Source organism: Pantherophis guttatus, chromosome 4 (genome assembly GCF_059756535.1).
Source record: "Pantherophis guttatus breed Tessera chromosome 4, ASM5975653v1, whole genome shotgun sequence".
Taxonomy (NCBI): Eukaryota; Metazoa; Chordata; class Lepidosauria; order Squamata; family Colubridae; genus Pantherophis; species Pantherophis guttatus.
In genome coordinates this window covers 111299165-111324809 of record NC_142066.1, presented here as the reverse complement: position 1 = coordinate 111324809, position 25645 = coordinate 111299165, and the positions used below count along the sequence as shown (strand labels likewise).

The 25645-nt window shown below is 37.2% G+C and overlaps 1 protein-coding gene across 3 annotated transcripts; it reads left to right on the top strand.

Moving 5' to 3' along the window:
• Nucleotides 1–236: 236 nt before the first annotated feature.
• Nucleotides 237–25645, top strand: NR1D2 (nuclear receptor subfamily 1 group D member 2). 3 transcript variants are annotated; one of them, XM_034404046.3, is made up of 8 exons: nucleotides 237–698; nucleotides 10239–10499; nucleotides 13550–13638; nucleotides 13987–14131; nucleotides 18944–19593; nucleotides 22031–22216; nucleotides 23611–23821; nucleotides 25324–25645. In XM_034404046.3, the coding sequence occupies exons 1-8, from the start codon at nucleotides 683–685 to the stop codon at nucleotides 25518–25520; spliced, it is 1755 nt and encodes a 584-aa protein (XP_034259937.2). In that variant the 5' UTR covers nucleotides 237–682; the 3' UTR covers nucleotides 25521–25645. The 3 variants fall into 3 exon arrangements, 2 of the variants coding, with proteins under 2 accessions (XP_034259937.2, XP_087748690.1); XR_009620936.2 differs by having other exon boundaries at nucleotides 252–698; nucleotides 23651–23821; nucleotides 25324–25558; XM_087892564.1 differs by lacking the exon at nucleotides 237–698 and adding an exon at nucleotides 1377–1755.

Sequence of the window (25645 nt, the reverse complement as noted above, 5' to 3'; positions counted from 1 at the left end):
CTTCTCTGTTCTTTTGGTGCAGTTCAAGATCCAGAGATCTGCCTCACCACGCGGGGTTACACGTGAGAACGGCTTGTTCTTTCTAACCTCCCCTCGGCCTCTCGAGAAAGAAGGAACTGTGTCACTAGGTGAAAGACGGCCAAGCGGCAACCAAGAGCGAATGAGGCGCAGGTAGGGGAAGGGAAGGAAGGATGGCAGTGCAGAAGCACGTGGGTCAGCGCCGTACTCCCGCTGACTCTTCTTGCCCTGTTGTCAGGGGGAGGAGGAAACAGCCGCAGCAGCCCTGACAGAGAGCCAACTCAGTGAGAAACTTCCAAAGGAAGGCTCGGCGGCGGCTTCTGCGGCCGCTCTTTCATCTCCTCCCGCCTAACAACGCACGAGGCAGCTCCACGCACAGGGCAGGCGGGTGCATCTCCCATGAGCACAGCTGCCGCAGTGGTTCCTTTTGCATCCGCACGCAGGTGGAAAGCACAGGAAAGGGACCCAGAAAGAGGCAACCTCCTGCACCGCGCGCCCCGGCAGCCCCTTCGAAGCTGTCACCAGAAACGCACCGGGGTGGGCTTCTTAAACCGGTGGCTCAGGCGGCTTCCTCAAGGGCCAGCCACAGTCCGTCCCGGTTCCTTTCCCTTTGAAAAAATCACGGTCCTCGGCAGCAGGTTCTTGTTAGAGAAGAAAGGCAGGCATGGAGTTGAGTGTCGGTAAGTGGATTCTTTATTGGGACAGAACTCCGTAACTGTAAGTGCTCAAAAAGTGGGGGAGGCATAGAGTTTGCCTAAGGGGATAATTAGAGCAAGAGAGTTTGGGTAGGTGGAGTTTTGTACTTTAAGCAGCTGCTTTTACTAAGGATGGTCGTTTCCGCCAGTGTCTTGATCCTTATTAGTTTATTCTCGTTTCTGTTCCAAAAGTAAAGGGACACAGTAAGACCTGTGGCTTCTACACCTCTGGAGTGGGGATTGTTCGAAAGCGGCTGGTGAGGTTTGTGCTGACTGAAGGGAAGAGCCACTTCTTAGGAATGAGCGGTTACAAACTAGTAGGGTCGGGAGAGAAGGAGTGGGAGAAGAAACGGCTATCAGTCCATTCATAAAAAAAACAAGTAACGCGTCATGGGAAAGGGGTTTGGCGAGAAAAAACCCTTTCTTGGAGCTTGAATGATCCGAATCCAACTCTTTCCTTAGGATCGGAAAGAGGATACCTTAGAGAGATCAATCTGAGCATTTGGTCTTGCGGACAGGCTTCGGCTTGCCGCCGTTCCCTCTTCCCCATAGTTGCTGCCCCTGGTTGCTACTGGTTGTTTCCTTTCCATCGCCTCACATGGACTGGCCGGCTGAGCCATGTGCGCCCTTTTGTTTACGTTCAGTGCCAGGCGCGCCCTCATTGGCTCTGGCTTGCTGAGATGCCCAGGTTGCATAATTGCGCTGGGCGGTCTTGCTGGGAGACCGTGTGGACTGACACGTGTAAGCAGCTGGAAACCGTTGTTTTGGTGACCTACATTCAGGCGCGGCGGGCAAGAGACACGTGGGGGTGGAGGCAGCGGAGACGATTCATTCAGCCACGCCCGTTGTCTCTTCTCATTCCGCCGCAAAGTGGTAATTTGTATTTGGTGAATAGAAGGAGTTGCCCTGCAGACAAAGGATCCGAAGGCGGCCGTTTCCGCTTGGAATTGGGAGTAATCCTGCCTGGAACCGCGGAATGCTTGACCGGACATCCTCAACTGCTGGGCAGAGTTTGATCATTTCTCGAAGTGATGAGAACTAGGTAGCTTTAGTTTGGTTAACCGTTCATTCCCTAAGTAAATTTCATCAGGACCGTGCTCAATTGAATTTAGAAAACCATAAGCAAGGTTAGGATTGGAGTAAAATACAAGAGCAGCACTGATGATGTGACCTAGTGTGGTAATGAAAGGTCTGTGAGCAAACAACCAAGCTCAGGGAGCACCAAGGAATCCAGTGGTGTATTTGCCATTCTTTTCTGTTTTTTTTTTCTTCTAAATGGGCCTGTGTTATCCTATATACTTATTTATATGTAGAATTAGACAAGAGCTGTGGTGGCACAGTGGTTAGAATGCAGTATTGCAGGCTACTTCTGCTGACTGCAATTTGGCAGATCGAATCTCACCAGGCTCAAGGTTGACTCAGCCTTCCATCCTCCCAAAGTCGGTAAAATGAGGACCCAGATTGTTGGCTGACTCTGTAAACCTCTTAGAGAGGGCTGTAAAGCACTGTGAAATGGTATATAAGTCTAAGTGCTATTGCTATATATTAATTAGATTGTATTGGTCTACAACTCGTGTAATCTGTAGATAACAGTGAAGGAAGTTTAAACCAAGATGTTTAAAGATCGCCTAATTCTGTAACTTTTTGATTGTATGTTAAATTGCTACAACTTTATATATAGTGGTATATACAGTTTTAGCAATTCTATATATAGTCAGAAAGTTACAGAATTGGAAGGGACCTTGGAAGTTTTCTTGTCCAATCCCCTACTTAAGCAGGAGATCGTATGCCATTCCAGATAAATGGCTGGTCAGTCTCTTCTTAAAACTTCCAGTGATGGAACATCCACAACTTCTGGAGGCAGGCTGTTCCACTGATTAATTGTTCTGTCAGGAAATTTCTCCTTATTTCTAGGTTGCTTCTCTGTTTGTTGATCTTCCATTCTTTGTCTTGCCCTTAGGTCCTTTGGATAATAGATTGACCACCCCTTCTCTGTGAGAGACCCTCATGTTAAGTTCAGTGGCCTGGTTTTCAGAGAAAACAAATGTAGATTAAAAACTGCTAAATATTTTCCTAGTTCTGGAAAAAAAAAGATGGGAGATGAAGTGAACTGTTTTTATTTGAAAAACAAGAAGAGTTATCAGAAATTTAAAGGAGAAAGAACATGAGAAGCTTGATGATACTGTCACTAACTATATGATGTCGCTATATTTTCTTGAAAAACTAATGCAATTATTTCTCAATTTATCTTCATTCATTCGTTTACTAACTTACAGGACTTGTATGGGCCTCCTGTGTCATAATGACTCCAGAAAGCTCACAACAATCTATAAAACATGGTTAAAAACAAAAGTACCCTTTCCCCCTAGATGCCAGACCGAACATCCTCCCAGCTCAACCCTTTCTTTAGTCTAATGCTTGGGGAAGAATCAGCCACACAGGTCCGCATAGCCTTTCAGAAGGCCCAAAGGAAGCAATATGTCATTGAGTTTACTCTTACTATACTATCTGTTTGAACAGACAGGTACAGTTACTTTTTCTTGGAGTGAAGTGAAGTTGGAGTGAAGTTGATGCTAAAGATATGTTTTGAAACTTACTCCCTGTGTTTATGGTTTCTACTCATATTTACTCTCATGTAAATGTGTTTACCATTTTTGTGTATTTATAGCCATCCGCTCTAGAATTAGACTTACAGTCATGGCCGTAAATGTTGGCACCCCTGAAATTTTTCCAGAAAATGAAGTATTTCTCACAGAAAAGTATTGCAGTAACACATGTTTTGCTATACATGTTTATTCTCTTTGTGTGTATTGGAACAAAACCAAAAAAGAGAGGAAAAAAAGCAAATTGGACATAATGTCACACAAAACTCCAAAAATGGGCTGGACAAAATCATTGGCACCCTTTCAAAATTATGGATAAATAAGATTGTTTCAAGCATGTGATGCTCCTTTAAACTCACCTGGGGCAAGTAACAGGTGTGGGCAATATAAAACACACACCTGAAAGCAGATAAAAAGGAGAGAAGTTCACTTAGTCTTTGCATTGTGTGTCTGTGTGTGCCACACTAAGCATGGACAACAGAGGAGAAGAGAACTGTCAGAGGACTTGAGAACCAAAATTGTGGAAAAATATCACCAATCTCAAGGTTACAAGTCCATCTCCAGAGATCTAGATTTGCCTTTGTCCACAGTGCGCAACCTTATCAAGAAGTTTGCAACCCATGGCACTGTAGCTAATCTCCCTGGGCGTGGACGGAAGAGAAAAATTGATGAAAGGTGCCAACGCAGGATAGTCCGGATGGTGGATAAGCAGCCCCAAACAAGTTCCAAAGCAATTCAAGCTGTCCTGCAGGCTCAGGGAGCATCAGTGTCAGCGCAAACTATCTGTCGACATTTAAATGAAATGAAACGCTATGGCAGGAGACCCAGGAGGACCCCACTGCTGACACAGAGACATAAAAAAGCAAGACTACAGTTTGCCAACATGTACTTGACTAAGCCAAAATCCATCTGGGCAAACGTCTTGTGGACAGATGAGACCAAGATAGAGCTTTTTGGTAAAGCACATCATTCTACTGTTTACCGCAAACGGAATGAGGCCTACAAAGAAAAGAACACAGTATCTACAGTGAAATATGGTTGAGGTTCACTGATGTTTTGGGGTTGTGTTGCTGCCTTTGGCACTGGGTGCCTTGAATGTGTGCAAGGCATCATGAAATCTGAGGATTACCAACGGATTTTGGGTCGCACTGTAGAGCCCAGTGTCAGAAAGCTGGGTTTGCGTCGGAGATCTTGGGTCTTCCAGCAGGACAATGACCCCAAACATACGTCAAAAAGCACCCAGAAATGGAGGGCAACAAAGCGCTGGAGAGTTCTGAAGTGGCCAGCAATGAGTCCAGATCTCAATCCCATTGAACACCTGTGGAGAGATCTTAAAATTGCTGTTGGGAAGAGGCGCTCTTCCAATAAGAGAGACCTGGAGCAGTTTGCAAAGGAAGAGTGGTCCAAAATTCCGGGTGAGAGGTGTAAGAAGTTATTGATGGTTATCGGAAGCGACTGATTTCAGTTATTTATTCCAAAGGGTGTGCAACCAAATATTAAATAAAGGGTGCCAATGATTTTGTCCAGCCCATTTTTTGGAGTTTTGTGTGACATTATGTCCAATTTGCTTTTTTTCCTCCCTTTTTTGGTTTTGTTCCAATACACACAAAGGGAATAAACGTGTATAGCAAAACATGTGTTACTGCAATACTTTTCTGTGAGAAATACTTCATTTTCTGGAAAAATTTCAGGGGTGCCAACATTTACGGCCATGACTGTACTTGAAAGCATTTTCAGTAGTTTTGGAATATCACAATTTTGCTTACATCTCCTAGGACAGAAAGCATTTTCAGTTATTTGCAGTTTTTTCTTATGTGTGTATGCCCATGTGATAGGAATCCAATCATCATTGAGATCTCACTCTCACATGGACTATGAACTGTGGCATTTGTAATGTAACAGGTTGGAGGAAGGCTGTGGAACAATTTTCTCTGATGGCTGAGCTTATGCAATAGATGAAGTCAGGTGGTATAACATGTATAGACTCCAGAGGGTTGCATAACTGAATTAAGCGGTTTGCCTCAGACTGAGAGAATTGGAATGCTTTTTTATTTATTTATTTATGAAAGACTGGATAGTGGAGAGAGTGGTTCTCTCCCTCCCAATTCAGTAACTGTAGAAAGTACAGGTGAGTAGTGGCTGTATGTAATTGCCCCAAATGTCTTGCCCCAAGTATCGTACAAGTTAACAAAATTGCAAACATAATGGAATTTTAACAGAAAAAATATATATAATAGGCTGTACAGTGCATCTTGGAGAAATAAAATAAAGTTGAACTGAAAGATGATACATTGATGAATAAAAAAAGGTTTTTAAAACATTTAAAAATAAATAGAATGTCAATAACAAATGCTTTCTTTTGGATCTGTTTAATATGTAGTTACAAAAATTTAATACAAAGGTATAAGAAAAAGAACATAAAAAGATTGCTAGATCAGATGGAGTCTGTTTTTTGGTTAGGAAGGAATATAGTGCTGAAAAGCTCACTCATTCTAATAGACTTAAAAGCAATTTATAACTCATAGAATAATCCAGAATATAGCTGTTTTCTTTATTCGTTGGCAGGATTTTTCTTTATGAATTTGATTAACCATCTTGTTATTTATGTATTAAGTCTGGGTAGCATGTAACATGAAACAATTTAGAACACAATATAAACTGCAGCCAGTGTTCAACTGACGACCAGAATTGAGACCAGAATTTCCATTGCTAAAAACAAGTAAGCTGCTCCTGATTTTATTACCTTTATTTGCTATGATTGTTAAGCAAATCACTGCAGTTGTTAAATGAATCATGTGGTTATTAAGCAAGTTCAGCTTCCAAAGTATTGAATTTGATTATGAGAAGCTGGCTGGCAATGATTGCAAGTGGCAATCATTCCAATAGATGCTGCCACCATCATAAATACTTTTTGTTGCCAAGCATCCAACATTAGATCACCTAACTGGATGTGCTACAAATGGTCATAAATATGATGACCAATTCTAAGTCACTTTTTTCAGTGCCATTGTAACTTCAAATGATCACCAAATGAATGATTGCAAGTTGAGGACTACTATATGGAAAACATCTGGAGGAAAATCATTAACACCAACAAAACAAATGTCCTACAAGGAGTCCATTAACTATTTTACTCAAGGTCAAGGGGGGGTGGAGCTAGTTTTAAAAAACTTTATTTGTCTTGCCTTTTCTTGCATTAATTATGTGTTTCCTTGTAAGGCTTTTTAATCACTTTAGTTTTCTGAACATCGCTGTGATAATAGTTTAAAAAGAATTGCATCATATGGAGGGGCGAAGGCTCAGTGGTTAAAGATGCTGAGCTTGTCAACTGGAAAGCTGATAGCCTGGGTTCCAGACCAGAGCACTGTGCAATGGCATGAGCTCCCATTACTTGCTCTATTCCTTCCCATCTAATAGTTCAAAAGCATGCAAATGCAAGTAGATAAATAGGTGCCATTTCTGTGAGAAGGTACCAGCTTTCCATGTGCTTTTATACATAGTCATGCTGGCCACATAACTATAGAGATGTCTTTGGACAGTGCTAACTCCCTTGGCTAAGAAACAGAGAGGATCACCTCGCCCTAAAGTAAGACATGACTTCATCTTTACCTTTTACCTTATGTAACTACAAAATATGTATGCGTATTTATTTTTATGTACCATCCATATAAAATAATATTTTACAATAGAGAAGAATAGCAGAGGGTGAATTATGCTGGCCATTTTATTTGTGTTTCTTCTTTCATAATATTTTTTAAAGTGAAATTTGTCATAGTGCTACAAACTAAACTATTAAACCATTATCATCAAACTGAAGAATTTATAAATACATAAATGATCTTGGACTTTTTTTTCTCCATTGTATTCCATAGGTGAATAAGCAAGGTTATTTCTCAGTTGCCATTTTTTCCTCACTAACCTAATTAATTTGATGTCAGCATTATTGTTTATGAGTATCAAATAGCAGTTCTTTCACTGTTGATGTGCATTTACTATGAAAATGTTTCCTACTTTTCCTCAATGCTCCTTTTTATTTATTTATGTATTAAGCAAAGATCACTGAGCCTCTTGAGGAGTTTTGAAGTTATTTGTAGGTTTTAATAAATTGGCATTGGGATTATGTGAGTACATTACAATGATATTCTGTGAAGCCATCAGGAGGTTCTAAATCATAATAATTATATTCCACTATATTTTAATCTTCTAATCCAATTCTTTAAGGATACTGTAGTACTTACATACGATTAATTATGCTAAATGAACATGGTTTTATATGTCCAAAGTTGGCATACTACTGAAATTCTGAAATATGATTAGCTGAGAATTGGGTTGAAAAAATCTGGCAGATTTTTTTTAAAAAAAAGACTAGATTGAGAATAAATAGAGTCAGTTAAATATTAGAATTAAAATGGCAATACACTTCACTCAAAATTTAAAGCCAACTTTTTCTAAAAACATCTGATATATTTGTTTTATCTCTCATTTTATATTATAAATCATGCACATTGTTTTGCATGTCCCACATAAAATACTAGAAAATTGGTAGAAAATTCTGGAAATACATAATGGTAGATGCAACTGTACTTTTATGTAGAATATAAAACGTTAAGTACATCAGTATCAGAATTCTGTTTCAGATCAAATAAAAAACTTGTTTTTGTAAAATAGAATGCACATTTACTATTTGATAGAGTATCCTTGATAGAGTTTTTCTTTTTTTCAATGGACTGGAAATAATATCCCACTTTAAAAATGTATATTGCTTGGCACAAAACACTAATGATAGATGCATCACCAATGTACCATATTATCATTCCCCAGTTTTGTAATTCCATTCTCAAATACTGTTATTCAGATGTAATTTTTATTGTAGTCTGATTCTCTTCCATTCACTGCAAATAATGGGATTATGTATGAAATCAGCACACATCTGGATAAACATACAGGTTAGGACTCTGTTCTGCAAATTTAGAAATCATCTTTTGTGTATGGTTCTTATTAATGTTATTATTTGAAATGATTCTCCCTCTGAGGATCTTTTGTGAAGACTACTTGAAATATCAGAGTATCAGTGGGAAACTTATTGAGCTGGGGTCTTATTCTTGATTCCATCTTACTAAACCTCTCCAAGTGCTCTGGAATTATTATTATTTTTTATTTTACTTTTATACGTAAATAACTGTTGTAAGACTAAAAGTGCAAAAACATTTATAGTATCACTTATATTTAATTCTTGATTCTTACTTATAGTTAAACTATATTTAATGTTTTCCGGGAAAAAATTGTTCTTACTGTTTTAAGATAACACTACCTGACACATTGCATTATTCCATTGTACAGCTCCATTTCTCTATTTTATTTGTAATGCAATAAAATTAAGACATTTGATATATATGGTATTTATTTTTTCCTTCCTAATGCTTTTCATAATAATGCCATTGTTTGGTGCTATTAAAGTCTGAGCTCAGTAATTTCATAAAGAGTATAGATACTTCATAGATCACCAGAGACAAGTTAATGTGATACATGAAAACTCAATTGGACCCAATCTACATGATAAATTGTAGTTTAATGGTAGTCACTATGTAATGATTGTATCATTATTGACAGTGGTGGGATCCTACCGGTTTAACAACCAATTTGCAGAAATATAGGTAAGTATAACACAGGGGCAGGTAGGCAGGCCCACTTCAAAGAAAGAGAGAACTGGTTCGCTCACGGCTGAAAATCAGAGCAAACAGTTCTCCGGAACCGATTTGAACTGGTAGAATCCTACCACTGATTATGGAGTGCTTTTAAAAAAAATTACCCACAATTGTGTCTATGGACTTAAATCCATGTCTTCCTTATTTCCTATTTTATGCTGACTACTAGAGAGCACACAAATTGTTGAAAGTTACTTAATATTGGGTCACATCTAAGAGAGAATACTAATCTGTATTTTTCCTGCAAAATGCTATTAATGTAAATTGTTAGATTGCACTTTCCAAATTCTTCTCATTATGGACTGTAATAGCTGTTTCAATTAAAATTTGGCCCATTTCCAGGGCATACTTAATGTAATTATCCTATAGTTTTTGTATGCCTGCTAAATCCTTTTTTTAAAATAAGGAAATAGTAATATCATACATCTAATCAATCACCTATAGATGCAATCTTAATACCCATGTTAAACAGTCACATTGGTAACTTGCATTTCATTTTTTTCTTGAACACAACAGCATTTGTTTCAATATCACTCTTAGACATGTCACTGTCTTTCCCATATAAATATCTAAAATATTCCTTTTAGCATTCCTTGATTCAATTTCATCTCATATCATTTTAATTACTTTTTTTTAAAAATTTCATTCACTCTGCTGGAGGATCCTTTGGCCTTTTTCACCTCCTTCCAAAGTAATTTCTTATTTCTACCAAGGCCATGTGCAATATTTGGACTGTTGTAAATTTGTATCATTCAACATATAAATTTTTTAAATACATTCTAGGAGTTACCCTTCCAGAGGGTCCTTTAGTCATTGTATTACTTGGAAAACTTGCAAACTGATTCTCTAGTCTATTTTTTTTTATGTTCATTGCTGCTGAAAGCTATACTGTAAATCTATAAAGTTTATTTGTGTCTTAATGCCTTACCATACTTGCTGTCTAATAGGTATGAAAATCAAATTGCAATATTTTGGATCCGCCACTGACTATTTTCTCGTGTCTTCAAAAACAAAAGCAACTTAAACTTCATTTGTTTTTCTCTGAGCAGATTCTCTTGGTTAGGGTGATACAATTAAATTTGAATTTTGGGCTTCAGATGATGAAGTAGATACTGTTTTCTGAAAATCAAAAGGCATTTCGAATAATGTTATAAGAAGGTTGGAGGGAGCTGACCTCTGACTACAGATAATGGTTGTATTCTTGTGTTCTTTTCCAGGAAGTGTAATTGCTTATATCAGCTCTTCAAGCTCTGCATCTAGCCCTGCTTCCTGTCACAGTGAAGGCTCAGACAACAGTTTTCAGTCCTCCTCTTCTCCAGTCAGTTCATCACCAAACAGTTCCTCCTCTGAGAGGAGCTGCAGTAGCAAGAGTAAAAAGCACTCTGATGGAAGACCAAATAGTGACCAGTTTGAGAATCACAATAAGGGAAATCAATTGAGCGGTGCCTCAGTAGCAAAAAGTCATAATGGAATTGCAAGTAAGTGCTATTAGTCTTACTACAAAACACTCATTTCTGATGACGTGTTTCTCAGCGCCTTTCATTTTTTTCTATAACTCAAATTTTCATTTTTTCTTCCCATGGTTAGCTGTTACAGTTAAAGTGGTACTCACTTGTTGGATAATTGACAGCTTTACAAATGCTGTCTATATCCTGGCTTCCAGGTGCTCTTTGGATGAACCATTGTTAGACATATCCATATTTACTATTGTAATAATAAATGAGACTAACAAAAGGAGGAACTTGTGACATGTTAATTGATCCTTAGATTATCTATTTTGTATCTAGGTACAAGATACATTTATCTGAAGCTTGGCAGCAGTGGCTTGTAGCCTGGAGTATTAAATCTTCATCACTTAAACTCTGACTTCCATTATTTTAGTTACATTGGAGTTCTGATGCTCAAAACTACCATACTGGCATATTACTTACTGTTTCATAGTCAGATTGGGGCCAACAGACTATGTTGTCCCATGGTCCACAATTAAATCCCTATTTAAAATGCATTAAAAAAATATTTTAGAATTGAGATCTTGGAATTCCCAGATTTGCTATTGAAAAAATACAAGTTCAAATTGAGAAAAGGGGTGCTTTCATTTCTGAATCAAAGTAAATAAAATAAGTTTATCCATTTAACAAGATTATGCATACTTTTTTTTTTTTTTAATTTGATTTATATGCCGCCCTTCTCCGAAAACTCAGGGCGGCTTACAATGTGCTCAGCAATAGCCTTCATCCTTTTGTATATTTATACAAAGTCAGCTTATTGCCCCCACAAACTGGGTCCTCATTTCACCTACCTTAGAAAGGATGGAAGGCTGAGTCAACCTTGAGCCTTGGCCAGATTCGAACCCTGCAGTAATTGCAGGCAGCTGGTCTTAATAAGCTTAATAACAGGGTGCCTTAAACCCCTGTAGTACCAAGGCTCTTTGAAGATATGTTACGATTGTGATCTCATATAAACACAAAACCTCTATTAGGTTTACACTGCCATAAAAAGCATTTATTATGGTTAATGTTACCTTTAAAACTAGTAGCATTGTACAGAAGCTTGAAAACAAGGAACTGTTTAGCAGAAGAGCACTGTACTTGCACAAAATCCAAAGCATTTCTTCTGAATCATTTACTGAATGTGCACAAAACATGAGACTATTTGAAAATATAAAAATATTGAAAATACATTTTGAAATAACTCAAAAGTTCTATCAGTCACAAAGGGTGTTTTTTTTTTTTTGTTTTTTTGCTGGTATGACTTAACAAGTTAGGAAAACAAAAGTATGTTTTCTAACAGACCTGATTATATTTTTCTAATATCTTATTTGCTTGTCTGCAGATTCTTAAGCTCTCGGTAACTGGTGACTCCTAGGCTTAATTTCTGTACTTCTTAGCTTGGAGACACCAGCCTTTGAATCTGGAACTTCTTAGAGTTCAAATTCTAGTTTTGTTCTTGAAGTGCACATTTGCTCCCACTGGCTACCACCATAATAAGGCTTTTATTAGATACAGTTATTTCTCATTTACATATTGCCTTGTATGGGGACCATTTGAAATTAAGAGTTGAAAAAAAGCTTTGCAATTTATCCCATCACATCAGTCTGTGGTCACATGATCACCATTCAGGCATTTTGCATCTGCCACAGATTTATGACCATTGTAGCTCTTGCAGTCATGTGATTGCCATTTGAAAGGTTCACAATCGGTTTCCAATAAGCAGAATTAATAGAAAATATGGAAGTAAAATTGCAAGTCATGATCATGTGAAGTGTCACTTGACAGCACTTAATTGATTCACTTAATTAAGTAATTGACTTAATGATGCAAGCAGAAGTGGTATAAGTCCGGTGCTATCATATGGTTTTTCATTTGGCGTTGTTGCCAGTCCAGTTGTGGTTGGTAAGGCAGGACTACCTGTACACTACTGGGAACATGCCGCAAAACTCAAACAATGATACTTCAGTACAATATTGTTATGACTATTTGGTTTCCACTTCTGGAATGTTAAAAATGTGTATTATATTTTATTATTTATTTAGTTAAAATATTTATTTAGCTGCAAATCCTAAAACCAGTTCATTATTAGTGCTGTCAGGAGTATTAGCGAAAGCACAGAATTTTCCTATCTGAAGAGTACCTGAATACCCATTGTAAAAAAAAAAATCATTTAAATGAACATCTCTGTTTTTATGATTATTTAAGTTTTGCCAACTTTAATAATAACTTATTAATTTATTACTTTTTACAGGGTTCCTAATAATTCAATCTCTGAGAACAACTTTAGCTGGTTTATTACCTAAATAATTAAATTCCATGATCAAAAGTGGAATTGTTGATTCCCTAAACCTTTGTTACTTGGAACCTGCTTGCAACATGTTAATAAGTAATGATATTTCATCAATTCATAAGTCAGCATCAGATAGCATTTTCATTTTTTTTTGTTTCAACCCATCATTTGCAGAAACATTTGTATTTATTTGATAAACCTATTGCCTTGTTTCTGAACAAAAGAAATTTTCAGATGGCATTCAAATACATCCGTGCTATTATTGTATTCACAATAGTATGATACGGAGTAACATTTCAGTTACATGGAGCAGATGTATCAGTTTTTATTTGTCCTAAACAAGTTTTTATTCACTGAGTATTAGTTAATAATTAACACAGTTATAACAACAAGACACATTTACACCTTAAAATTTTGGATGCAGTTTGGAGGGCACGTTTGGCCTTGAGTTCAAACTCATCAACAATTTCAGTGAAATGAGGAATGGGATTTATTTCAAAGGGACTCTGCACAGATTTCTTAGAGTGCTTTTTTTCCTGGAGTGACACAACATCAAATTTAAAAACTATACTGCTTAATCTTTTGCTGACTCCTTTACTAAAATATTTTATGGTTTTTTTGAGACATGTATAATTATGATCTGAGAAGGCAGCTATACAGAATTATATTACATTACATTACAAAACAATAAATCTATCTGCTTCATTTTCCATGTTACTACTGAGCTTTCATACTGTTGCATTTTTAGAATTTAATGGCATGGTCTTGCTGTGTAAAGTCTGTGGAGATGTTGCTTCAGGATTTCACTATGGGGTCCATGCTTGTGAAGGCTGCAAGGTAATTTTTCTAATATAAATGGCTTAAGGTAGCAATGAATAGATAAAAATTTAGGAATGAGTATAATTGTTACTGACTGTCTGAAATATAGTGTATGTTTTATTTGCAAAATTGCCAAATATAAAATATTTTCATTTTCTACTAAATAAGTACCTTCAGCAAAGCTGAATATTCTTTAAAGTTTAAGAAGAATATTTTGTGTATGCTTTATTCCATCGTTTTCATCACAACAAAATTTCATAAATCTTGTTTTGAAGATTAAACATGCAAGATTGTATTCATATGATATAATTGGAAGCTTGTTCACAAAAATAACCAAAACTCTAAAACAATTGCTTATTTTTTCAGGGTTTCTTTAGAAGAAGTATTCAGCAAAATATCCAATATAAGAAGTGCCTGAAGAATAACAACTGCTCTATAATGAGAATGAATAGAAACAGGTGTCAGCAGTGCCGATTCAAAAAATGCTTGTCAATAGGAATGTCAAGAGATGGTATGTTTCTATATTGAGCAGTGATTTTCAAAAGGTGAATTATTGTATGTTTTGTTTAATTCAAATGAAAGTTTTATAAAAATAGTGATAAAGTAGAGGTTAACATTGTACTCTGCTTCCAATCGCACTGTAACCGTAAAGTCACAAATGTGGAAATGATGCTGGAACATGAAATATGTTCCTACAAGAGCTTGTAATCCCAGTGAGCATTTGTGAATACAGATAGTCCTCTTATTTACAACAGTTTGTTTAATGACTGTTCAAAGTTACAATGACAGTGAAAAAAGTCACATGACCATTTTTCACTTATGACCATTACGATGTCCATATGGTCACATAATCAAAATTCAGATGCCTGGCAACTGATTCAGATTTACAATAGTTACAGCATTGCAGGATCACCTTTTGTGAAATTCTGACAAGCAAAGTCAGTGGGGAAACCAAATTCACTTTACAACTATGTGACTTAACAACTGCTATGATTCACCTAGCAACTGTGGCAAGAAAGGTTGTAAAATGGGGCAAAACTCACTTGACAACTGTCTTGCTTATCAACAGAAATTTTGGCCTCAATTGTGGTTATAGTCGAGGACTACCTGTACAAGCAATGGGCTTATATTTACAGCATAAGTGGTATCCACGATGGAGGGAATAAGTGTAACAAGGCCCTATTCGCAAAGTGCTCTAAACCATGTTTGTGAGGAGGATGTTTACATCTCCAACTGTAGAAGGCAGAATGGCTTGTCAGGACCCTTTACATGTTTACATGTTAGATATGTAACAATCCACTTGTATGATATAAAATAATGAAAAAAGTCTGTCCAACTCATAAATCTAGGACTAAGCGTTGCACCTCCAGACATAACTCATCTTTTTTATATATTTTAATGTGGTATGGTGTACAATAAAGCCACTTCCAATGCTATGTGAAAAGGCTAAGAAATTTCAATATGGTATATTGATTAGAGAAAAGAGCTAATAAAAGTTATGAATATTTACAGTCTTTACGTAGTTAATTTATCAGAAAAGGTATAAGCAGGGCCAGATTTTCCTATAGGTTAACTAGGCTTCAGCCTAGGGCCTCAAGATCAAGAGGGGCCTACACAGTGGTGGGATTCTGGGGATTCTAGGGGGTTCGGCCAAACCCTTTGTTAAATTGCTGGCTCGCCCGCCCCTTGCCTCCCACCCGCGCGGCGCCAGCCTACTGTAGCCAGGGGTGGGCAATTGTGGCTCTTTTACAACCTGTGGACTTCAACTTCCAGAATTCCTGAGACAACCAAGCTGTCTCAGGAATTCTGAGAGTTGAAGGCCACAGGTTGTAAAAGAGCCACAATTGCCCTTCCCTAGCCTGAGTTCCGCTGCCTGGGATCCACGTGGGCTGCCATGTGGTTCCCCACTGGCTCTGGACACAAGAGAGCAGGATGGAGAAAGCAGCATCCACGCCTTCACTCACCCTCACGCTGCTCTGTTGGATCGCCGGCCGTTCGCTTACCCCGCCCACTCCCAATCTATTGCTGCCTCCGATGGCTAGAGGAAAAAAAACCTTCAAATTCTTGCTGCGGGGCTTCAAAGGGCCCCCCTAGAGCCAGTGGTGCAGCCGAACCCTTTGTTAAATTGCTGGCTTGCCCCGCCCCTCCGCACCACTATTTATTGCCAATAAATAGTGGTGGGCGAGGGGCGGGGGAGCCAGCAATTTAACAAAGGGTTCGGTGTTTTTTTTGTAATTTTATTGGCCCAGGGAGCTTCAGCATAGGCTAATTGGCCTCCCGGCTCTCAGCTGATTTGTCTCAGCTGTTTTGCTCAGGGCTCTTCTGCTTCCTTGCAAAGAGTGCTGATTTTTTCCCCCTAGCTATGCTGAGAAACAAAACTGAAAATGCTTTGCTGTTGCTGCAAGGTTAGAAAATTAGGCAGGCAGAATTCTTTTCTTTTTCCTCACCAAAAAAGGTAGGTGCAAACAATGAGAAATTTAGGGAAAAAGAGGAAAAGAAAAAAAGCTCTATTTAACTAGGGAATTGTAATAATTGAGATACAATGAATTGTATATTTCTGAAAGCAGAAATGGTTAAGTTGCGGTTTGGAGGAATATATGGGGGAAATTATTTGGTTTATTATTGGTAAATATAATTAATGGATTTGTAAGAAATTGGATTGCATGGAAATAATTGGAATATTCATGTTCATATTGATTAATTTACAAAAAAGGTAGTTATATAACTAATTGATTTATATTAAAATGTTGAATTTATATTAAACAACTAATATTACATAATTAACCAATGTGAAGATGGATATAAAAATAGATGACAATGGGAAGGGGTATAATATAGAATAGAAGGGAAAAATTGAATTTGATTAAGATTAGAGATGAGGATGAAGGGTAATACTGGTTTTTTACAAAAATAGATGTGGAATAAATATGGCAAAAAGGAAATATAGAAATTGTAAATTTAATTGAAATGACTAAACTGTTTAAATTTGTGAACCGGCCAAATACTCTGTTCAAAGAAAATACATTGTATGTTTGTATGTGTGTTTCTAATTATTGTTATTTATTCATATTTGTTCTCTTTTATTCTTTAAAGTTTAACAATTCATTCTTTATCTTAATATCTTTATATTTGTTTGGGGTTGGCTTTCTTCCCTTTCATCTTTTTTATTGTACAGCAATCTTTCTCCTCAAACCTACCGCCTCTCTCTTTTCTTTCCTTCTTACTTTCTTTTCCTCCCCCTCTTCTTCTCCTCCCTACTTCCTCTTCCTTTCTCCTTCTCCTCCTCTCTTCCTCCCTCTCTTACCCTCCCTCCTACTCTAATTTCCCTTCCTTCATCCCTCTCTATTGCTGTATCCTTTTATGCATATGGACTACTCAGAGGGCTGAAAAAGTTATTTCTGACTGGTCCTCGCACTTTTGACCAGTCCTCAAACTTACGACTGTCCTCACATTTTACGTTTTTGCCCTATCTTGTTACCATGGTGAAGAGAAGCAGTTGTGAAATGAGTGACATGGTTGTTAAGAAAGCTGCACGGGCATAAATGTGAGGATGGTCATAAGTGTGAGGACCGGTCAAAAGTGCGAGGCCCAGTCAGAAATGACTTTTTTCAGCCCTCTGAAAAAAGTCTATGCACATAGCCACGCCCACCCGGTCACATGACGAGCTACCCACGCCTACACAGTCACGTGACCAGCTAGCCACGCCCACCCAGTCACATGATTGCCAAGCCACACCCCCAACTAAGCCACGCCCACAGAACCTGTTGTTAAAAAAATTGAATCCCACCACTGGTGAAAGGGCCTCATAAGTGGAATAGCCTAGGGCCTCTTTTCATCTAAATCCGGCCCTGGGTATAAGGGATCTTAATCATTGAGGGAAAATATAAGAGACTCTTTTAGACTATCACAGGGTCTTGACTTTGCTATTTATCAATCACTGGAAACAATGAAAATTTCCAAACAGGGTTTTCTAAGAGGATAATTTTCAAGGAAGAAAATTCAAACTGACTAGTACTTTGGCTAACTTTATTAGATGTTATTCCTGAAATATTTAGTTCCAGTTTAGGCTGAGCCATAAGAAAATTAGCCTGGGATATCCCATAAATTAGTTTGGCTATCCTAGATCTCTCTCTCTCTCTTTCTTTCTCTCTCTCTCTCTCTCTCTCTTTTTTTTTTTTTTTTTTTGAGCAAGGTTGTTCAATTATGGTTACTTTAAGATATGTGAACTTCAGCTCCCAGAATTTGCTAGCTAGCCAATTTTGGGACTTGAAGTTTATACATCTTAAAGTTGCCAAGTTTGAGGAATACTGATTTAGAAGAATGATCTAGTAAATGGGAAGTTTCATACCATTAATTAATTAATCATGTCCTGGTAACTTAATAAATTGAATTTGCAAAGGATACACTACTCTAAACAAACAACAAATGTGTTGTGCAAGACCAGCAAATTAAGGAACTAAAAAAATAATTACAGAGCAAATATATTTACAATCTTATAGTTAGTCTGATACTGCTTCTAATCTTACTTTGCCCATGTCTGCCTTTTTTGGATATCATCATTGCAGACAAACTAGTTTTCATTTTTCTCAAGCCAAAGTATCTCAAGTACAGGCAGTCTGCCACCTTTGGATCCATTTTGGTTATTTTTAGAATTTTAGTTAATACAACCACAATACTTCCCAAACTGTGAGTAGTCCTGGTTACTAAGTTTTCGCTATTTTCATTGCAAGTTGTATATTCCAAGTTGAGTCTCTCTGTTCTGTTTTCCTTGATTATGAAAATAATGCTTGCATTCCTGCCTGCATTTTTGAGAAGAAAAATTGCTTATTCTTATTTTATAAGTTATTTCAATGCTTTATTAATAACACAGCTTTCTGGACAACTCCTAAGCTATATTAAGAAAAGGAAATAAATTACAATAAAGTACAAAACAGTACAAGACAATGAAGTACAAAAAATAATAGGAAAAGGAAAGACAGGATACTTATAAAAGTCAGCATCCTTTCCAATAACCTTTTCTGTCCAGAAGCAGCATAAATGCGCAATTTGCTTTTTGAGGAAAAAAGAATTTTAAAAACTTACCTCATTCTCTTCATTACAATTGAAAACACTGCTGGGCTGTGTATGAATTCTCTTCTATCTCACATTTGAGAAAAATGTCCCAGAACTAGTAGGATAGTCTTTTGGTCCTTGTTAACAGTTTTACTGTCAAATACATTCTGTGTTTAATCAATGGGGTGATTTTTTAAGGAAGAATGCAATGGCATTCTTATTAAAATTTGATATAATGTAAAACTGAAGTCTCTCTCTGTCTTCCTTATAGCTGTTCGATTTGGCCGAATTCCTAAACGAGAGAAACAGAGGATGATAATTGAAATGCAAAGTGCCATGAAAACTATGATGAATACGCAGTTCAGTGATCACTTGCCCAGTGAAGCATTAAAAGATAGCCAGGAAGCATTGCTCTTAGTGCCTCAGGAACAGCTGAACTCCAAACTAAAGCAAGAAGAAGTAACTGCCAAAAGGCCCACTTCTCCCCTTCCTCCTTCACTATATCCTGCTTTTCCTCTGCCTTCTGACATTGCCAAGGAAGAAGTGATTGGCATGGTGACTAGTGCCCACAAAGATACATTTATGTACAATCAGGAACAATCAGAAGACCGTACCACTGTTTTGCAGCCTCCAAATGGGGAAACAAATCTTAAATACTTGGAGCAGTACAATTCTGATGGTGAAGCTGATCATGGTAGCATAAGCAATGTGCTTCAAAATGGAAATGTTAAACATTTCAATGGACAGTATAAAGGGCAAAACAATATACCCTATCCAAGTGGGTATAATCTTTGCTTCCATTCTATGAACTTCACCAATGACTTTACCACAAAAGGCTATAATAAAATGCTCGAAAATGGCTTTTCTTCCATTGAATCTCTGAATGCGTATTCCTGCAGCACTGGAGGCAGAATGCATCTGGTATTACAACTATTAAATACTTCAGTCATCATAAACTTAAATTAGTCACATAGTCCTGGGAACAATAATGCAGTAGAGTATACAGGTAATCCTCTAGATATGACCAGTCACTTAGCAATCGTTTGAAGTTACAACATCTCCTACAATCATTTGCCTTTATGACTGACCATAGGGGCACTGCAGTGTTGACCCCCTCCACTCTTCGCATCAGGCCTTGTGCCTACTTCCCACCCCACATCTGCCACTGATTGCACCACTAACTCCTTGGTGTCCTTAGACCACTTGACTTCACCATAGAAGCAGACATCATTTTCCAAGCAGCCATAATGAAACGGTCCCCTAATCACCCCTGCAAGTGGCTTCCCACCCACTGGTGTCTTTCCCTACTGTAGCAGCAGTTGCCACAGACTTTGCCTTTTCTCCCAACTATTTAGCCTCCCATCTGCACTACTCAGGACCCAGATCCTACCTATCTGCAGTAGCCAGGAACTTTACCTCACTATCCAAGGGGCTACGAGTTCAAAAGAAAGATAACGATCTTCCAGAGTCTATATGGGGCAGGAAGAGCTTTATGGAAGGAGATGCAGAAGATACATTCACATACACAAACCTCAAATATTCCTCCTTGCAATCTCCAAAGGAAGGCACATGTTTGTGTGTGTGTGTGCCGCCCCCTCAAAGAAGCTTTGATCCTGTCCTTCCATTGTTTAAAGAAGGGGATGAAAGTTTGGAAGATCTTTTCCAAAGAGAAAGGAAAGGAAAGCTCTCAATGCCTGGGAGACTCCAAGGATGTGAAGCAGTCACCTTCTCAAAGCCCTGAACATCTGGAAAACCTCAGCCCAGCACTCTTGACTTGGTTTGCTCTGCCCCGTGACAACCGACATATGCCATTTTCTTTTTCCTACCAGCCTGACCCTTTAAGAAGAGGAAGACAGAGAAAATGGCTAAAACCAGCCCTCGGCTCTAGTGTCTTAAAATGCCCGTTTTCCCATGCTCCTGAACAGGATTGAGGCATTGCTGCTGGCTTCAGAGAGAATAAAAGAACTGCGCTCATTTTTCTAAAACTATTCTCTGAATGTGGTTCCTAAGCCTGATAGTTATAAGATGTTTCAGGTTGAGTTTCATGGAATAAAACCATCAAGCACAATTTTTAGAGGACATTGGCTTCAATGGAAAAAGCCATTTCCATTGAAATGAAAGAAATCATGCCAAGAGAAGAGTTTGCAGAAAAGAAAAGAAAAATGCTAAACTTTTGTTTTTTGAATCAGGGCTTTGAGAGGCTGTATTCTTTTGCAGAGCCTTAAAAAGGAAATGCAGTTCTTCCCCTTCCCCTCTCTCTGAAGCCAGCTCCAGTGGTTATTATGTGAATTCCATAATCGTTAAGCCAATCAATTTTAGCCAATCTGTTTTTTTGCTGGAAACTGGAAGTAAACACCCATTTTGGCAAAAAAAAAAAAAAAAAAAGTGACTGTGGGATGCTGCAAACACCCATAACTGCAGGCCAGTTGCTAGATGTCCAAAACGTGATCATGTAAATGGAGGGGGACGTATTGTTGGAATTTCAATCCTTTTTCTGGATTCGTCATAAATCCAAACAGTTGCTAAGTGGTCAGTTGTAATTTGAGGACTCCCTGTAGTTGGAATATTAACACAGTTGAAGAAAATTTCCAGCTGTAAAGTCACTTTAGGGTGAACAGATTCTATCCTCCATATGTGTTTTTTAAAACAAATACATGTATGAATTCAATTGGAAGGGGGGACAAATATTAACTAATTAATTACAGTGTGACTTTCTGTGTAAATGTGCATCAGTTAAACAAACCAACTGAATAGTGATCACTCCCATAGTATTTTCACTTGAAGCTGAAAGTCCATTCTCTATGATTCTTTCACACTATTTTTTGCTATATTTTATAAATAGTATAGAAATTATGAGAAGAAATGTGCATGTAAGCAATTCATTTTAAGCCTTAACAATTTTTTTAAGCCTTAAAGTAAAGTGGAAAAAAATTAAGATTACAGTAATGCACTTACAGTCAAGGTCATATAGTTTTTTTCTAGATAGCCAGTGTAATTGCCTACCAATTGCACTAGATGGGAATAAAATTATCACAGCCATTCCAAAATTGTAATGCAAAGATGCTCTGTGAATGTAAGTTTACAAGTATAAAATATTGTGGGAAATGGACTTTAAACTAGATGCTTATACTCAGTTTTCTTTTCTAAGAAAGGTTTTATTATGTTGTTGACAAGAAGTAACTCTTAATTTTAAATAGATTCTAATATTTTTTGGAACATACGCTACCATTTTTAATTATGAACTCTTTTAATTATGAATAATTGTGTAATATTTGAAGACATTGCCAGTTTCATAGTTTTTGGAAAAAAAAAAGGGTTCAGAATAGCATTTTGATTCCATATATGTGTAAATATCCAGGTTTGCCCAATGAACAAGACTCCTTTTGTGGATCCAGATAAGTCTGGTCAGGAAGTCTGGGAAGAATTTTCCATGAGCTTTACCCCTGCAGTAAAGGAAGTGGTGGAATTTGCCAAGCGTGTTCCAGGTTTCCGAGATCTTTCACAACATGACCAAGTAAACCTTCTGAAGGCTGGAACCTTTGAGGTGAATATTTCCTTTTTATTTCTTTTTATTTCTATCAATTAAAATTGATAAAATGAGTGCAGTTATTTTGATACATTTGGCGTGTAACTGCTGTAGTTGGGGAAATGTGGCAAAAATGGCCTCTTTATGTAATTATAGATTGCATAGTTTACTTGGAAATTTCATCCTGTCTTCTCACTCATTTTGAAAAGTAGGTTCCTCAGTTTTGCACTCATCTTTTTTGCTGTATCCAAATTGTGTGGCATCTGCTAAGTCTGTTTCCCTGGCTAGTAGTATCTATTGTCTAAAGCAGGAGTGGCCCTTTTATGACTTGTGGACTTCAACTCCCAGAATTCCTGAGCCAACCATGCTGAGCCAACATGGCTCAGCAATTCTGGGAGTTGTAGTCCACAAGTCATGAAGGGGAATAGTTCCCCACCTCTGGCCTAAAGGGACCCCATACTTCTGTCCACAATTGAAATCCAATGCTTTCTGATTGTATTCAGTCTTGGCTTTTGGAAAGAGCCACAGTGAACATGAGAAAACTTGTATTTAAGAAATGCCAATTATCCTCTTGTCTTGTCTCATCTTTCCTTTTCTGAGGGAAGATATTACTTTTGACCTCTGTTGCTTAAAAAAAGTTTTAAATATTGGTGCTAAATAACATTCTGCATCTCCTTCAAGGCTGTATGCAGTGGAGGTCAGTCTGCTTACACCAATGTTTTTGATAGCCCCCTGTGGAATGCCTCTCACTGTGGAATGCCTCTCACTTCAACAGTAATAAAATAAAATTTTAGAAGATGTTGCATTTTAATTTAAAACCATTTTAGATCCTCAGTATAAGAGTCATTTTTGTGAGATGGACAGCCATATAACTTTGATAAATAAATAAAATGCCAATATCAAAGCCAAGTGAGAATATCTCTATATCTCTTAACTATTTTTTTTTGGCATATAACCTAACCTATCCTTTCTAAATTATATAAATAGTTGCTGAGAATTTTTTTAAAAGCCTGTAATTAATAATATCTTTAGTAAATTGTAAGAAAGCCTTTTTAAACAAACAAATGGAAAATATAAATTATATAGGATAGTAATCATTTTGTGTGGGGCTATTTTAGAATTAAATATTCAGGATATACCTCACTATTTCATTGTGTTTAGACTCAAACAAAACACACTTTTGAGCAGGATGATGGTTGGATGGAAGAGATTGAAGATCTGGGAAGTAAAATCCCAGAAGGCAATATATTAGATCACTTCCCTTTAGTTTCAAGACAAGTCACCAAGAATTGACCTTGGCTCAGAGAAGACTTGTATCTTCAATTTTATGAGCTGTCAAACTTTAAAGATTCTATATGAACTGAGTATAGATTTACATGCGAGCTTTTCTCCCTAAATTTTCTTTTGACCAGGTACTAATGGTACGGTTTGCATCTCTATTTGATGCAAAAGATCGTACTGTCACTTTTCTTAGTGGAAAGAAGTACAGTTTGGATGATCTACGTACCATGGGAGCTGGTGATCTGCTGAACTCCATGTTTGAGTTTAGTGAGAAGCTAAATGCACTCAACCTTAGTGATGAAGAAATGAGTTTGTTTACAGCGGTGGTCCTTGTATCTGCTGGTAAGAAACCAAAATGAACCTTTATATATAGCAAAAAATAAAATATATTTTGTCTTTTCAGAATATATGAAATCTGGTTTGGGGTTGGACTCCCCTTCTCCCCCTCCCCTGGGTTTTTTCGTATTGTTTAACAAATAAGATTATATTTGAAATTTATCTTACAGTATTTTATATCTTCTGGAGGTGCCTCACTAATGGTTCTGTTCCTCTTCCTTTTATATAGTTGGTTTGCATAAAAAGGAATGAGAACCAGATTTTTTTTTTCAACAGTAGCTACATTTGGGACTATTTTGGAGCTTAGCCAAATGCTGCCATTTTTTCAGTAATGATGCAATATTTCCTACTTTATTAGGAATGTGTTGTTATTTTTCAGCTGTTTTTACATATGTAAGATTTGGGGGGAGGGATTTTTTGCAGTTCACTTTTAGTTCAGTATTCTTTTTCTTGTGAATTTCTAAAGACAATATGCTATTGAGTTTTAAAATAAAATCTCTCTCTCTCTCTCTCTCTCTCTCTCTCTCTCTCTCTCTCTCTCTCTCTCTCTCTCTCTGTGTGTGTGTGTGTGTGTGTGTGTGTGTGTGTGTGTGTGTAAACTATAATGTTGCATGTTCTGATCCATATTGGAATAGGAATATTACACTAGGAAATGTAATTTTGAATTGTCATGCAGTCTGATCTATGATAATTAATTTTAGTTACTGAAGTGCAACAACAAGTAAAATGATTAATGTCCTTGGTAGATGCAAAAATATATTTTCTCAGTCCACTTACCATGAATTCTTTGTCACACAACAAACATAATTTTTCATTTGGAATAAATCATAAGATAATACAGGACGGGAGTGGACAGCCAAACATGTACTCTCTTACTCTTCTGGGGGGCAAGGAAGAGTATTCTGAAGTCACACTCACTCAAATAAACACTCTAGAAAATCCTAATTTGTTAAGATCCGGTTCATCTTACATTCCTGATTATGTTAGGATCCTTGCCTAGTATCCCAAATATACCTGTTAACTGTACACTCTATTGACTCAAAATTGTTCTTTTCCTCAATACAATATTATCAGAACCTTTTTGTTACTTTACTGTGACTCTGATCTCTGAGATGTTCTAATATGTGTGTACTTGTTACTCTGCTCAAAAAGAGAAGTAAAGATTCCTCTATATATCCAAGCTATTGGATCACAAGTTCAGTTGTCATTATCTATGCAGAATGTATTTGCCTACCTCAGGGTGCCCCTCCATCCTTCATTATAAATTAAGGACGTAGCTTGTCAAATTGATACTTACTTAAAATGAACATGTTAATTTATATTGGCCTTGACCTGTAGTGATTATGATTTACCTTGTTTGAATATAATTTATTAATTTAAATGCTTTGATGAATACCTGAGTACTTTGCAGAATACCTGAGTACTTTGCAGAACTTTATATAGTGTGTTTAACAATATAAGTTGCAAACCAATAACTGTCTCCCTCCCATTGTTTATCTTTTATTTAGAACGATCAGGAATAGAGAATGTCAATTCTGTGGAAGCACTGCAAGAAACATTGATCCGTGCACTCAGGACTTTGATCACAAAAAATCATCCAAATGAAGCCTCTATATTTACAAAACTACTTTTGAAACTGCCTGACCTGCGTTCCTTAAATAACTTGCACTCTGAAGAACTTCTAGCCTTTAAAGTTCATCCATAGGCTTTTACCTCCTACATATATACTTGATTTACCTAAAATTAATTGTTTTTATTTTGTGCTGAAATGTTTGTTTATATTTGTATATGCTTCTGTGAAGGTTCTGTATAATAGTGAAATGATTATTG